Raw genomic sequence first — 14,357 nt, forward strand, 5'->3', positions numbered from 1 at the left:
GATTGCTGATGCTATGTATTTTTATTTCACCTTTATTTAACCAGGTAGGCAAGTTGAGAACAAGTTCTCATTTACAATTGCAACCTGGCCAAGATAAAGCAAAGCAGTTCGACACATACAACGACACAGAGTTACACATGGAGTAAAACTAACATACAGTCAATAATACAGTATAAACGAGTCTATATACGATGTGAGCAAATGAGGTGAGATATGGGAGGTAAAGGCAAAAAAAGGCCATGGTGGCAAAGTAAATACAATATGGCAAGTAAAACACTGGAATGGTAGATTTGCAATGGAAGAATGTGCAAAGTAGAAATAAAAATAATGGATTAGAGGCTTTGAAGCCACTGTCCCATTTTGGCACTCTCCAGAAGGAGCAGTCCTCCATAGGAATGAATGAAATTATTTAGTATTTCAATTAAATACAACATTACATGTATTTAAGTATTTTTTTGTTGCAATGGGGACAGTAACATTCTAAAAAATTGAAAATGTTCTTATATTTTTTAAACATTTTTATGTTTAGCTCACATAATACAATTTTAAATAATACATTAAGGTGTCTGTAATATAATAAATGTGGCAAAACCAATGTAGACGTTAATAAATGCATTTCTATAGCTTCCAAAATATATATATTTTTACAATAATGCCAAGATGGAGGCGTTGAGGCTTTAAAACAGCACCACCTGTCTGTTATCTAGTGTAAATATACAGTAAATAATTGGTACAACCCGATGGCTGTAATTCTAATTAAATCAAATCAAATCAAATTTTATTTGTCACAGACACATGGTTAGCAGATGTTAATGCGAGTGTAGCGAAATGCTTGTGCTTCTAGTTCCGACAATGCAGTAATAACCAACAAGTAATCTAACTAACAATTCCAAAACTACTGTCTTATACACAGTGTAAGGGGATAAAGAATATGTACATAAGGATATATGAATGAGTGATGGTACAGAGCAGCATAGGCAAGATACAGTAGATGGTATCGAGTACAGTATATACATATGAGGTGAGTATGTAAACAAAGTGGCATAGTTAATGTGGCTAGTGGTACATGTATTACATAAGGATGCAGTCGATGATATAGAGTACAGTATGTACGTATGCATATGAGATGAATAATGTAGGGTAAGTAACATTATATAAGGTAGCATTGTTTAAAGTGGCTAGTGATATATTTACATCATTTCCCATCAATTCCCATTATTAAAGTGGCTGGAGTTGAGTCAGTGTCAGTGTCAGTGTGTTGGCAGCAGCCACTCAATGTTAGTGGTGGCTGTTTAACAGTCTGATGGCCTTGAGATAGAAGCTGTTTTTCAGTCTCTCGGTCCCAGCTTTGATGCACCTGTACTGACCTCGCCTTCTGGATGATAGCGGGGTGAACAGGAAGTGGCTCGGGTGGTTGTTGTCCTTGATGATCTTTATGGCCTTCCTGTAACATCGGGTGGTGTAGGTGTCCTGGAGGGCAGGTAGTTTGCCCCCGGTGATGCGTTGTGCAGACCTCACTACCCTCTGGAGAGCCTTACGGTTGTGGGCGGAGCAGTTGCCGTACCAGGCGGTGATACAGCCCGCCAGGATGCTCTCGATTGTGCATCTGTAGAAGTTTGTGAGTGCTTTTGGTGACAAGCCGATTTTCTTCAGCCTCCTGAGGTTGAAGAGGCGCTGCTGCGCCTTCTTCACGATGCTGTCTGTGTGAGTGGACCAATTCAGTTTGTCTGTGATGTGTATGCCGAGGAACTTAAAACTTGCTACCCTCTCCACTACTGTTCCATCGATGTGGATAGGGGGTGTTCCCTCTGCTGTTTCCTGAAGTCCACAATCATCTCCTTAGTTTTGTTGACGTTGAGTGTGAGGTTATTTTCCTGACACCACACTCCGAGGGCCCTCACCTCCTCCCTGTAGGCCGTCTCGTCGTTGTTGGTAATCAAGCCTACCACTGTTGTGTCGTCCGCAAACTTGATGATTGAGTTGGAGGCGTGCGTGGCCACGCAGTCGTGGGTGAACAGGGAGTACAGGAGAGGGCTCAGAACGCACCCTTGTGGAGGCCCCAGTGTTGAGGATCAGCGGGGTGGAGATGTTGTTGCCTACCCTCACCACCTGGGGGCGGCCCGTCAGGAAGTCCAGTACCCAGTTGCACAGGGCGGGGTCGAGACCCAGGGTCTCGAGCTTGATGACGAGCTTGGAGGGTACTATGGTGTTGAATGCCGAGCTGTAGTCGATGAACAGCATTCTCACATAGGTATTCCTCTTGTCCAGATGGGTTAGGGCAGTGTGCAGTGTGGTTGAGATTGCATCGTCTGTGGACCTATTTGGGCGGTAAGCAAATTGGAGTGGGTCTAGGGTGTCAGGTAAGGTGGAGGTGATATGGTCCTTGACTAGTCTCTAGTCAAGGACCATAAGGTGACTCCTTATCTCCGATCTCTAATTTGAAGATTTTGATAAAAACCTATGTCAATGAAAGACATTTTTAAATGGAATGGAATTAAACATTTGTCCCTGTCTGTCCCACAGGTTTCTGGTAGAGGAGATGAAGAAACATGAGTGATTTCAATGTATAGAGAAGGTGAGATTTTATTGATAGTAATGTACACACTACAGAAGATTTTTATTTTCCCATTTTCATCTCACAAAGGTCTTCTGCTCTCCCATTGAACAGCCTGAGTTTGTGACTGTGTGTTTCTGGTTCAGCTTGCTGGGAAAGGAGAACTGTCCAGATTATCAAAACGATTGTCAAAGGTTGGTGTATGAAGTAGTTTACTGTGATGACAGTAATGTTTTTATGTGGCACCTTAATTGGGGAGAACTGGGTCATAATAATGTCTAGAACTGAAAAAAATGGAATGGTAGGAACACATCAAACTCATGGGAGAATTACCAAAGATTTTTTATAACTAACTCGATAGACTAGAGTATATCGTTGCCAATGGGAAGAAAATTAATCATAGTGGGCAGAACAAGCAAGGAGTTGGGCAGAACCCAGAACAAGCTAGCGAGATCCTATTGGCGCGTTCTAGCATTATTTGCATATTTATGTTAGGGAACGCCTATTCCATAAAGTGCGCTTGTGCAATATCTCAATTCGTCTTTGCACTCCTTCCTAAGAACACCATTGTTTTACACTTTGGCAAAGAGTAAAGTCTACCAAACTTAGTCCACTCTATTCGTAACATATTTTAGTTTGTAAATAGAAAACTGTATTGAAATCAAATGCTTAATCGATGAGAAAATTAGCAGAACGTCGGCCAAAATCCATCTTGCTCTATCTTCTCCCACTGCTAGCCACTGGGCTTCCTTTCCATCACCATATTTGGTGGAGTGTAAAAAAGGAGGCTTCATATTTGTACATCCGGGGAAATATCTGAGTCATTTGTTCCATATGTGAAACTACCCATTATCTTTTCCTTACCAACATGGCCGACATTATGCGTTGTTGTTCTCAAATCACGTGGACGCGCTCCACGGGTGAACACTTCCGGTAGCGTTTCCTGTGTTTGTAAACTGAGAAAAATTGGAACTCCGACAAGAAATATTAATCTGCAAAACTCAACAAAATCTTAAGGTAAACCAATTCTAAAATGCACTTCCCAACAAAGCCACCATAGAGTTAACAATGCATATGATTAAGTTATTTCCCAGAATTGTAAGGCAAATTAGAGTTTTAACAATGTGTAGTTTGCTCAACCCGCACGCCCTGCCTGTTGTTATGTTATCTGTGTGGGTGGGGACTCAACCAGTGAGTCTTCTTCTTGACTAGCTTCACCTAAGCAGACCCTTGCTTTACTCAAACGTTACTTCATGATCGATTATTCACAAAATATTTAGCGGAACAATATTTTCACTCATCTTACCCATGTCTTGGTATTTGGCCTCGAAAACTCAGGCAGACTGTGATGTCTAGTTCGCTAGCTAGATAGATGGCTAGCTAGCTTATTAGGTAACTAGCTAACGTTGAGCTGGCAAATATTTTCTCTCTCAGTATTCCGACATTATTGTAGCTAGTTAGAGCACGGAATACTACTGTTTTTTTTTACAGGCCTTAATGTATTGCAATATCAAAACAGGTTATCTATCCAATGCATTTGACCCATACTGCATTATCATTGTGCTGTGGGTGTGAGCTTTAACAAGCTAACTAGCTTGGTAGACCCTCACTTCCAGGCAGCTTTAACAAGCTAAGTAGACCCTCACTTCCAGGCAGCTTTAACAAGCTAAGTAGACCCTCACTTCCAGGCAGCTTTAACAAGCTATGTAGACCCTCACTTCCAGGCAGCTTTAACAAGCTAGCTAGCTAAGTAGACCCTCACTTCCAGGCAGCTTTAACAAACTAGCCAGCTAGGTAGATCCTCACTTCCAGGCAGCTTTATTAACAAGCTAGCTAGCTAGGTAGACCCTCACTTCCAGGCAGCTTTAACAAGCTAACTAGCTTGGTAGACCGTCACTTCCAGGCAGCTTTAACAAGCTAACTAGCTAGGTAGACCTTCACTTCCAGGCAGCGTTAACAAGCTAACTAGCTTGGTAGACCGTCACTTCCAGGCAGCTTTAACAAGCTAGCTAGGTAGACCTTCACTTCCAGGCAGCTTTAACAAGCTAGCTAGGTAGACCCTCATTTCCAGGCAGCTTTAGCTGGCCCTATGCATGAAGACCAGAGTACTTACATAGAAGATGATCAACTGTGTGGCTAGGCTAAATTAGGCTTTCTTGTTTGTTTTTGTACTTGACTCCAAAAATGTGATATATCATTAGCATAATATTTTGGTCAATATTGAATGTTCTCTTGAGTAACTTGCACATGCATGAATCATCACCCCTTCTCAGATCATCCTCATGAACTACAAGATCATTTTAAAAACTGTGTTTGTCCTTGTCTAGCTTTATTTCCGTCTTCATTGCAACAATGTTTTATGTTTTCCATGGGAAGAGGTGGCCTACACCAAACCATCGTGGCTGCTTTCTCCAAGCCTGATATAAATTCCTTTGTTGAATTGATAAAGCCAAATGTATAAAAGCACCCTTGATGATTAATCCAACTTGTACTGTAACTAGTATATATAGGCCTAAATATGAATACCAGTAGTCATAGTCCAAATAAAAATAAACAAAATACAATCATTTTGGCCTCACAATAACCCTCTATTTCCAGGCCTTGGCCCCTGATTATTTGGGTGAGTGTGGTCTCTTCTCACACCCCTCATCCTGAGTGACCCCCCTTGACGCACCCCTTTACCCCCAAACACACACACGCATTCAAACCACGCACCGGCGATGACACACCATCCCAACAACTCCGTTCGAGACCACATGAAATGGGTCAGTTGAATTCTCCTTTCATCATTGTTTTGTTTCTATTTATTTAGTCTCTGTTCCCTCTTCCTCACAGTTTTCCCTTAGAAGCCTGACACACCAGGCAAAAAAAGAACAGAGAACAGTCAGTGAATGACCATCTACAGTCCCTTCAGGATTTTTGCCTTGTGTGCTGGGCCTATATCCGTGGGACTGCGGCCCTAGCCCTGGCATGGACCTTGATGCTGACTCTGAGATTCTGTGTGTTTTGTCCTATGTTGTTCCTGCAGGCTGGGTTGATGACCCTCCTAGGCCACCATACTACGCTCCAACTGACCTGCTGTTTGTGTTGTTCCTGCAGGCTGGGTTGATGACCCTCCTAGGCCACCATACTACGCTCCAACTGAACTGCTGTTTGTGTTGTTCCTGTAGGCTGGGTTGCTGGGCTGTGAGACGGTGCTGTCCAGCATCGCCCTGATGCAGGCCAACAACATGTCCGGCAGTCAGAAGAAGTTGACCTCACAGCACGGCCAGGGTCAGAGAGACAACAACAACCCTGAAGGCCACCAGCACCAGTCTCACGAGGCTCACCACGGCCACCACAACAACCACCAGGCCCACCACAGCCACATGGTCCTGCCCTCGGGAGTCAGCTGCCCACCCCTGGTGAGAAACAGAGACACACTAATGTTATAGGCCCATAGGACGTAGTCTACACACAAGTTCTTCTGTGTTCATTGGCATGGAGAAAAACACTGTTGTTTACATTTGGCAATTAATCAGAAATTATGTTTATGTAATTATTGTAAATCTATCAGCAATCTAAAACATATAATTAATACCTAAGCCGTAGCTCTATTTTGGTGAGTATGTTATAAACTTGAATTACCAACAACACCCCCCTCCCCCCATTTTTAATTTTTTTATTTCCCCCCTCTTTCTCCTCGATAGTTAATCAGAAAAGATGGACACTCATTTCACACACCCAGGCTGCTGGATGAGAAAGATATGCAGGCCAGCCAGAATATGCAATCGACAAAGAAGAAGCACAGAAAATCAGGAACACCCAACAAACTGAGAGAGAAAGTGGAGGTAAGTAGTGTGTGCGATGGGGAAATGGAATATACAATGTTGGATACACTTATAGGACAGAAGTGTGTGTGTAATATGAGAAGTTGTACTCTTCTGAACACTCATTGGGTTTCTCAGCAGGTGGAGATGGATATTAACGGTGATGATGATCATGATTTACTAGTACAGAAGAACTTCATTTGTGAGCACTGCTATGGAGCATTCCGAAGTAGCTACCACCTGAAGAGGCACATCCTCACTCATACAGGTTGAAATCACTTTCCCTTTCCACTTCCTTGCTCACGAATACTCAGCAAATGTGGCAACAGTTATAACATTCATCAGAAAAAAATCACATAGTAGAGAAATATGCACGACTCTCACTCACAACCAAAAACCAATGTTTTATTTTTGTTAAGTAAAAAAATCCATCAAAGTCATACATACCATTATGTTTTGAACAGTGTTTTTGTGTTGTTTAGGGGAGAAGCCGTTTGCATGTGATGTGTGTGACATGCGGTTTATTCAGCGATATCATCTGGACAGACACAAGAGAGTTCACAGTGGAGAGAAGCCCTACCAGTGTGATCGCTGCAATCAAGTAAGAGAGATCTGCACTGCACACTGTACACACACACACCTGGTACACACACACTACCCCATTCCTAACACACACACACACCTGGTACACACACTACCCCATTCCTAATACACACACACACCTGGGGCACACACTACCCCATTCCTAATACACACACACACCTGGTACACACACTACCCCATTCCTAACACACACACACACCTGGTACACACACTACCCCATTCCTAATACACACACACACCTGGGGCACACACTACCCCATTCCTAACACATCCCTGGTACACACACTACCCCATTCCTAACACACACCTGGTACACACACTACCCCATTCCTAATACACACACACACCTGGGGCACACACTACCCCATTCCTAACACACACCTGGTACACACACTACCCCATTCCTAACACACATACCTGGTACACGCACTACCCCATTCCTAACACACACACCTGGTATCAGCATGACAGGATACAATGTTTTGGAATGTTCAAATAGAAATATGTTATGTAGAACCAACATACCTTTCTGAAGTGTAATCCCAACATGTTTTAAGCTGACCACCATTGACCATGTTCACAAAAACTCCGAGGTAACCTGTCTAAATGAGTACCTCCCCGTAGCACTCACATCTGTAAATATGAAGTGCTTTGAAAGGGCTGGTCATGACACATAAGCGCCATCGTTCCAGACACCCTGAAGCCACTCCAATTTGCTTACCTCCCCAACAGAAACACAGATGATGCTAAATAGATCAGATGAAGCAATCTCAACTGCACTTCACACTGCCCTCTCCCAGCTGGGATTGAACATCTCCATCTGTAACTGGGTCTTAGACTTCCTGACGGGCTGCCTCCAGATGGTGAGGGTAGGCAACAACACATCTGCCATGCTGACCCTCAACATAGGGGCCCCTATAGGGTGTTTGCTTAGTCCCCTCCTGTACTCCTTGTTCACCCTCGATTGCGTGGCCGCTCATGACTCCAACACCACCATCAAGTTTGCTGACGGTGGTAGGCCTGATCATAGAGGGAGGAGGTCAGAGAGTTGGCAGTGTGGCACCATGACAACAACCTCTACCTCAATGTCAGTAAGACCAAGGAGCTGATCATGGACTAAAGAGGGGAGAGCACGCCTCCATCCACATTGACAGGTCTCTAGTGGAGTGGGTCAAGAACTTTATTTTCCTTGGTGTCCACATCACTAAGGACTTAACATGGTCCACACACACCCGCACCATCGTGAAGAGGAAACGACAGCGCCTCTTGCCCCTCAGGAGGCTGAAAAGATTTGGCATGGGCCCTCGGATCCTCAAAGCTTTACAGCTGCACCATCAAGAGCATCTTGACTGGCTGCATCACCGCTTGGTATGGCAAATGCACCACTCTCGAGCGCAAAGCGCTACAGAAGGTGGGGCCTAGCTCCCTACCAGAGCATCGGCTCTCGGACCAACAGGCTCTGAGACAACTTCTACCCTCAAGCCATAAGACTGCTAAATAGTTTATTAATGTTTACCCGGACTATATTGCACTGACTCTACACACACTCACAATACTATACTCACACTCACACAAAACCCACACACATACACACACACACACACACACACACTTGTATTTTGCTGCTACCACTCTGTTCTTTATTTTACTCTTAATATTATCTATCCTGGTACCTAGTCACTTACCCTGCCTTCATGTGCATTTTTTTTTTTAACCTTTATTTAAAATTGATTCCTTTTTTTTAAACCTCAATCTACACACAATACGCCATAATGACAAAGCAAAACCAGGTATTTAGAAATTGTTGCTAATTTATTCAAAATAAAAAACTTAAATATCACATTTACTTAAGTATTCAGACCTTTTACTCAGTAAAGCACCTTTGGCAGTGATTACAGCATCAAGTCGTCTTGGGTATGATGCTACAAGCTTGGCACACTTGTATTTGGGGAATTTCTCCATTCTCTACAGATTCTCTCAAGCTGTCAGGTTGGATGGGGAGTGTCGCTGCATAGCTATTTTCAGGTCTCTCCAGAGATGTTCAAGTCCGGGCTCTGGCTGGGACACTCAAGGACATTCAGAGACTTGTCCCGAAGCCACTCCTGCATTGTCTTGGTTGTGTGCTTAGGGTCATTGTCCTGTTGGAAGGTGAACCTTCACCCCAGTGAGGATCTGAGCACTCTGGAGCAGGTTTTCATCAAGGATCTCTCTGTACTTTCCTCTGTTCTTCTTTGCCTTGATCCTGAATAGTCTCCCAGTCCCTGTCGCTGAAAAACATCCCCAATGCATGATGCTACCACCATGCTTCACCGTAAGATTGGTGCTAGGTTTCCTCCAGACATGATGCTTTGCTTTCAGGCCAAAGAGTTCAATCTTGGTTTCACCAGACCAGAGAATCTTGTTTCTCAGGGTCTGAGAGTCCTTTAGGTGCCTTTTGGCAAACATCAAGCAGGCTGTCATGTGCCTTTTACTGAGGAGTGGCTTCTGTCTGGCCACTACCATAAAGGCCTGATTGGTGGAGTGCTGCAGAGATGGTTGTCCTTCTGGAAGGTTCTCCCATCTTCACAGAGGAACTCTGGGGCTCTGTCAGAGTGACCATTGGGTTCTTGGTCACCTCCCTGACTAGTTTGGCTGGGCGGCCAGCTCTAAGAAGAGTCTTGGTGGTTTCAAACTTCTTCCTTTTAAGAGTGATGGAGGCCACTGTGTTCTTGGGGACCTTCAATGCTGCATAAATGTTTTGGTACCCTTCCCCAGATCTGTTCCTCGACTCAGTCCTGTTTTGGAGCTCTACGGACAATTTCTTTGACATCATGGCTTTGTTTTTGCTCTGACATGCACTGTCAACTGTGGGACCTTATATAGACATGTGTGTGCCTTTCCAAATCATGTCCAATCAATTTAATTTCCACAGGTGGACGCCAATCAATTTGTAGAAACATCTCAAGGATGATTAATGGAAACGGGATGCACCTGAGCTCGATTTTGAGTCTCGTAGCAAAGAGTCTGAATACTTATGTAAATAAGGTATTCCTGTTTTTTTAATTTTATAAATTTGCAAAAACCTTTTTCTGCTTTGTTATTATGGGGTATTGTGTGTAGATTAATGAGGAAAACATGTATTTAACCAATTTTTACAATAAGTCTGTAACGTAACAAAATTTGGAAAAGGTCAAGGGGTCTGAATACTTTCCGAATGCACTGTATCTCAGATACCGTGTACACCTGCATGTTGATCTGGTACTCCCTGTAAATATCTCCATTCTTGTGTATTTCATTCCTCTTGTTACAATTTTTATTTTCATTAAACATTTTTAACTCTCCATTGTTGGGAAGGGCTCGTAAGCAAGCATTTCACAGTTAAGTTTACACCCTTGTATTCGGCACTTGACACATAGAAATAGTTTTGATTTGTAGAATAAGGAATCATGTCGGCTCTATTCATCACATTTCTATCTGCAGCACTCCACAGTGTTTCCCTGTTGAACATGATTCGGGGTTGGAGTCAATAGGTAGGTACATTACAGACTCCCGTCATTTGTGGTTATGAGTTTTCTCTCCCTCTACCCTCGTTTCAGAACTTCTCACGGACGGACCGTCTGCTACGTCACCGGCGTCTGTGCGGAGCGAGGACCAGCCTTCCCAAGGAGGAGAACCAGTCATTCTCCTGCGAGAGCAGAGGAGGAGCCTACTCCCAGGATGCACCTGGGCACACGGCCACCTGGAGCCCCCTACAGCAGCAGAACAGCCGTCTGGCTGTCTAACCTCTGACCCCTCGGAGAAACCCCCCTCCATCTAACACAGTCAGCAGTCCTCAGCTCAATGATGCCACATACTGGAGCAGACCAGTACTGCGTTGTCCCTCAGCCCAGATAAACCTGGCTAAGACAAAGACATCAAACCTTATGCTGTTCTCAACACTGAGCTCATCCTGTTGATGGGATAGTGAATCATTTTCTACTCGTTTTATTCTAATTTTTGTATCGTTACGTACATGGTACAAGACCTAGGGTGGGAGGGGTTTGGGCAAGCTGTCATATTACTATGGCAATAATGGATTCACAAACTGATATGTTGTAGCCTCAATTGGACTAGTATTTTTTTGGACTGTGAATGATCCATGGCCACTCAATGTAAGGTTGGCTTGGTCAAACCAATATGCTCCCCTGGCATAGATTTTTTTACCATTGAGTGTTTGTGGAAGCTCACCATTGGGTAATTCTGCCCTACCAAGCATAAAGGCAGTAACTGCTCATAGCGTGGAACTGATAAATATGGCTTTTACTTACCTTGGTTTCACAGTAACTTTATGCAGTTACTGCTAACATGACCCCCATTTTCTCCAAAATACAATACAATAGAGGCAGGATACTTGTCCACAGGATTAAGCATGTATTTAATGTAGCAAAAATGACTTAACTCATTTTTGACCAAATGAGCAGTTACTGCATTTTTGCTTGGTAGGGCAGAATACTGATCAGTAACCTAGGACACTTTTCTTCTTCCACAAGCAGCCTCAGTGTTCATTGGCCAACCAGGTCATACTATGGACATTTAAGTTATTTTAAGCACAACGGTGAACATGCATCCTTGTGGTCTTGAACCACTCAGATTCATTCAAAGTTGGTTCTGTTGCTACTGCTTGTAGCTCGCTAGCTCCTGGACTACCTTGTTAGGGAATGGTCATCAACTAATAGACTAACTAATAGCTGATCCAACCTTCATGTAGAGACCATTAGGGAGTTCATGGCACATTTCTTGTTCTCTGTTGTGTCCCCCACACATCCATCCAGTCCTTGTTATGGGTTTAATTCAATGCTGTCTAAATATATGTCACTTTGTCATTTGATACACTGTCCATATGTTGTTTAACTCTAGAACCTCTCATAGCTACCGTTTTGGGCATAGTGACCATAGAAATATAATTACTAATGTCCATTCTATTATTCTATTTCTATGTTAGTGACCTATAGTCTTATCAGTGAATGTTCAGGACTGTGTATGTAGGCCTATTCTATATTCATTCACTCTGGAGAGTCTGTCTTTCCTAACTCTTGTGTTATTTTAATTCCTTGTTATCAAATGTCCTGAGTACGTTGATCCAGCTTGTCATATTTCATATGTCTGGTGTTTTTTTATTTTTAAGAAGGGGTCATCGTAAGCAGCAGATGAAGCCGGATGGTTGACCTCTCAACATTGACCTTCTCTGACAACATGTTTGTGAATCAATACTTCCTCTATAATATCATACCATGTTGTTTATTCACCTCTGGCATCTTCAGTGAAGATGACCATTTGTGATCCAAAAGGACACCTACAGCCTAGGCACTCCTGAGAGCATTAGATAAATATAACCAGTATGGTAATAGCTATTGCTTCCACCTGTCTGTGTTCAGATCTACAGGCATGGCTAGGCAGTAGGTTTGGAATTCAGTATATCTCTACTCCATGGGGTACTTTTCATTCAAATTGTTATTGGAGTGTGTCTCAAGCTCCCGTATGGTAGCCTGGTCCCAGATCAGTTTGTACTGGTTTGCCAACTCCTGTAAGTAAGTAGACTTGCACAAGCATTGACTTCTGCAAGCTGGAACAGCTCATAGGTGCATCTGGGTACATTACTCATCTGTAGCGTGAGGCAGCTTGATATACAAGTACACCTCCTGGACAGGATGCTAGTCTATCGAAGGCCCTTACCCCTAATCTATCTCCTTGATGCTGAGTGCCAAGCGGGGACGCACCAGGTCCCATTTTTACAGTCTTTGGTATGACTCGGCTGAGGATCGACCTTCCAATCTCAGGGCGGACACTCTAATCACAAGGCCACTGAGTCGGTCATTGTCATATCATCGACCGTGGGACTGGGATATACAGCACCAACAGATCTGGGACAAGGCTATCATGATGACATTCTGTATCTATAAACACTGGAATGAGGAAGTCTGAAATATAGGAGAAACAACAGTTATCTGTATAGACGTCAGGGTTTTATAGAGGACCAGTAGTTACTATTGCATCACTGACAGACTTGTGTCAAAGGAGTTTCGTGGCAGTCAGTTTTCTACTGCTAAATTTATTTTAATATATATTTTAAAATGTCATTTAAATTAGGAGTAGAGGCAGAACTGCCACTAGTGCCTGTCTAGTGTAGCTGTTATGATTAGTCCATTAACTTTTTTATTACTGGTAGTTTTGCATGCATTTGTGATCCCCTAAGTTAAATGAAGTGATCTTGTTTTTGGTAAAGACAGTAAAAATGTTTTTGGGGTAAAATTAGGTTTTGTTTTTAAAATAATAACTTTGTTATTGTCATGATTCTAGTCCCCATCACAGACAAATGGAAGTCCATTTTTGACCCGGTAAGACATACTGTAGTGAATGGAAAACTAGGGCATCAAGCTTAAATAAAGGTGTTTCTCTTTTTAAAGTTTTTAAACATGTGGTACTGTTCTGGCTTTCTAAAATGACTAAGGGGGATGTAGTTTCACCCATCTTTCCAGGAGATGGCACACGGGTTCAACTGAATTGGAAGCCAACTATATTGCATAGCTGCAAGACCTGCTATACACCACTAGAGGAGCCTATATCCCTGATCATTACATCTATGATCGTGACCTAACAGCAGCAGGCAGGTGTTGATACTATTCTCAATATTATCTAGTACTGATAGCATTAGAGCAGTACATTTGTTCAGCGATGGTTTGGGAAGAGAGTGAAGCGACCTTAGATGGCCTAGCTGGTTGAGTGAGAATAACATTGTACATTATGGGAGAGTGGTGTTGAGACAATAGGTTGGAGTAGCCTACCGACTGTCTGAACAAATCCTGAGCTGGGTCCATCCCTCTCTTGTGTTGGGGCTTTCCCTTCTTTACCTCTCCCCCTCTCTTTTTGGGGCCACCACTTCCTCTCCACTTCATATGTGACCTATCCATCCCCCATACCACTTTTTGGGGGTATTCTGTCCAAACCCCTCTCTTCCCCTGTATTGGGGCTATACCTGACCTCTCCCCCATTACTGACCAGGCTTTGTAATTAAACCTCCAGGAACAATTAGCTGGATGAGATCAGCCTGAACTGGAGGTTGCAGACCAGGGAGTGTGTGCTCTGACGCTCCCTCTCCACCCCTGATTTACAGCACCCACAGGCTGGAGTACTACACTGGGCTGCCTTAAGTGAGGGAAGAGGAGAGAGGGTGATACCATTCCATCATTGCAGAGAGTGTTGTAATCATCCAGGTTTGAAATCATTCTGCAGACAAACTGTATGTGGTGTCTCTTCAACATTGGCATTGCGTTCCAAATGACAACCTTTTCCCTACATAGTGCACTACTTTTGACCAGCGGGTCTATAAAGTGAATCTTTATTGCACACGGTTCATTAAAGATTCACTTCCTCGT

General features: G+C 43.3%; 1 protein-coding gene across 4 annotated transcripts; it reads left to right on the forward strand.

Moving 5' to 3' along the window:
* The first annotated feature begins 3,449 nt into the window (after positions 1-3,449).
* LOC112216344 (zinc finger protein 740) lies at positions 3,450-13,390 on the forward strand. 4 transcript variants are annotated; one of them, XM_024376259.2, is made up of 7 exons: positions 3,450-3,571; positions 5,153-5,319; positions 5,725-5,958; positions 6,244-6,384; positions 6,505-6,631; positions 6,828-6,964; positions 10,542-13,390. In XM_024376259.2, exons 2-7 carry the CDS (start codon positions 5,275-5,277, stop codon positions 10,725-10,727), a joined length of 870 nt encoding a protein of 289 aa, XP_024232027.1. In that variant the 5' UTR covers positions 3,450-3,571; positions 5,153-5,274; the 3' UTR covers positions 10,728-13,390. The 4 variants fall into 4 exon arrangements, with proteins under 4 accessions (XP_024232027.1, XP_024232026.1, XP_024232029.1 ...); XM_024376258.2 differs by having other exon boundaries at positions 3,456-3,571; positions 6,502-6,631; XM_024376260.2 differs by having other exon boundaries at positions 3,462-3,571; positions 6,502-6,631; positions 6,846-6,964.
* The last annotated feature ends 967 nt before the right edge of the window (positions 13,391-14,357 follow it).

This window comes from Oncorhynchus tshawytscha, linkage group LG16, assembly GCF_018296145.1.
Source record: "Oncorhynchus tshawytscha isolate Ot180627B linkage group LG16, Otsh_v2.0, whole genome shotgun sequence".
Taxonomy (NCBI): Eukaryota; Metazoa; Chordata; class Actinopteri; order Salmoniformes; family Salmonidae; genus Oncorhynchus; species Oncorhynchus tshawytscha.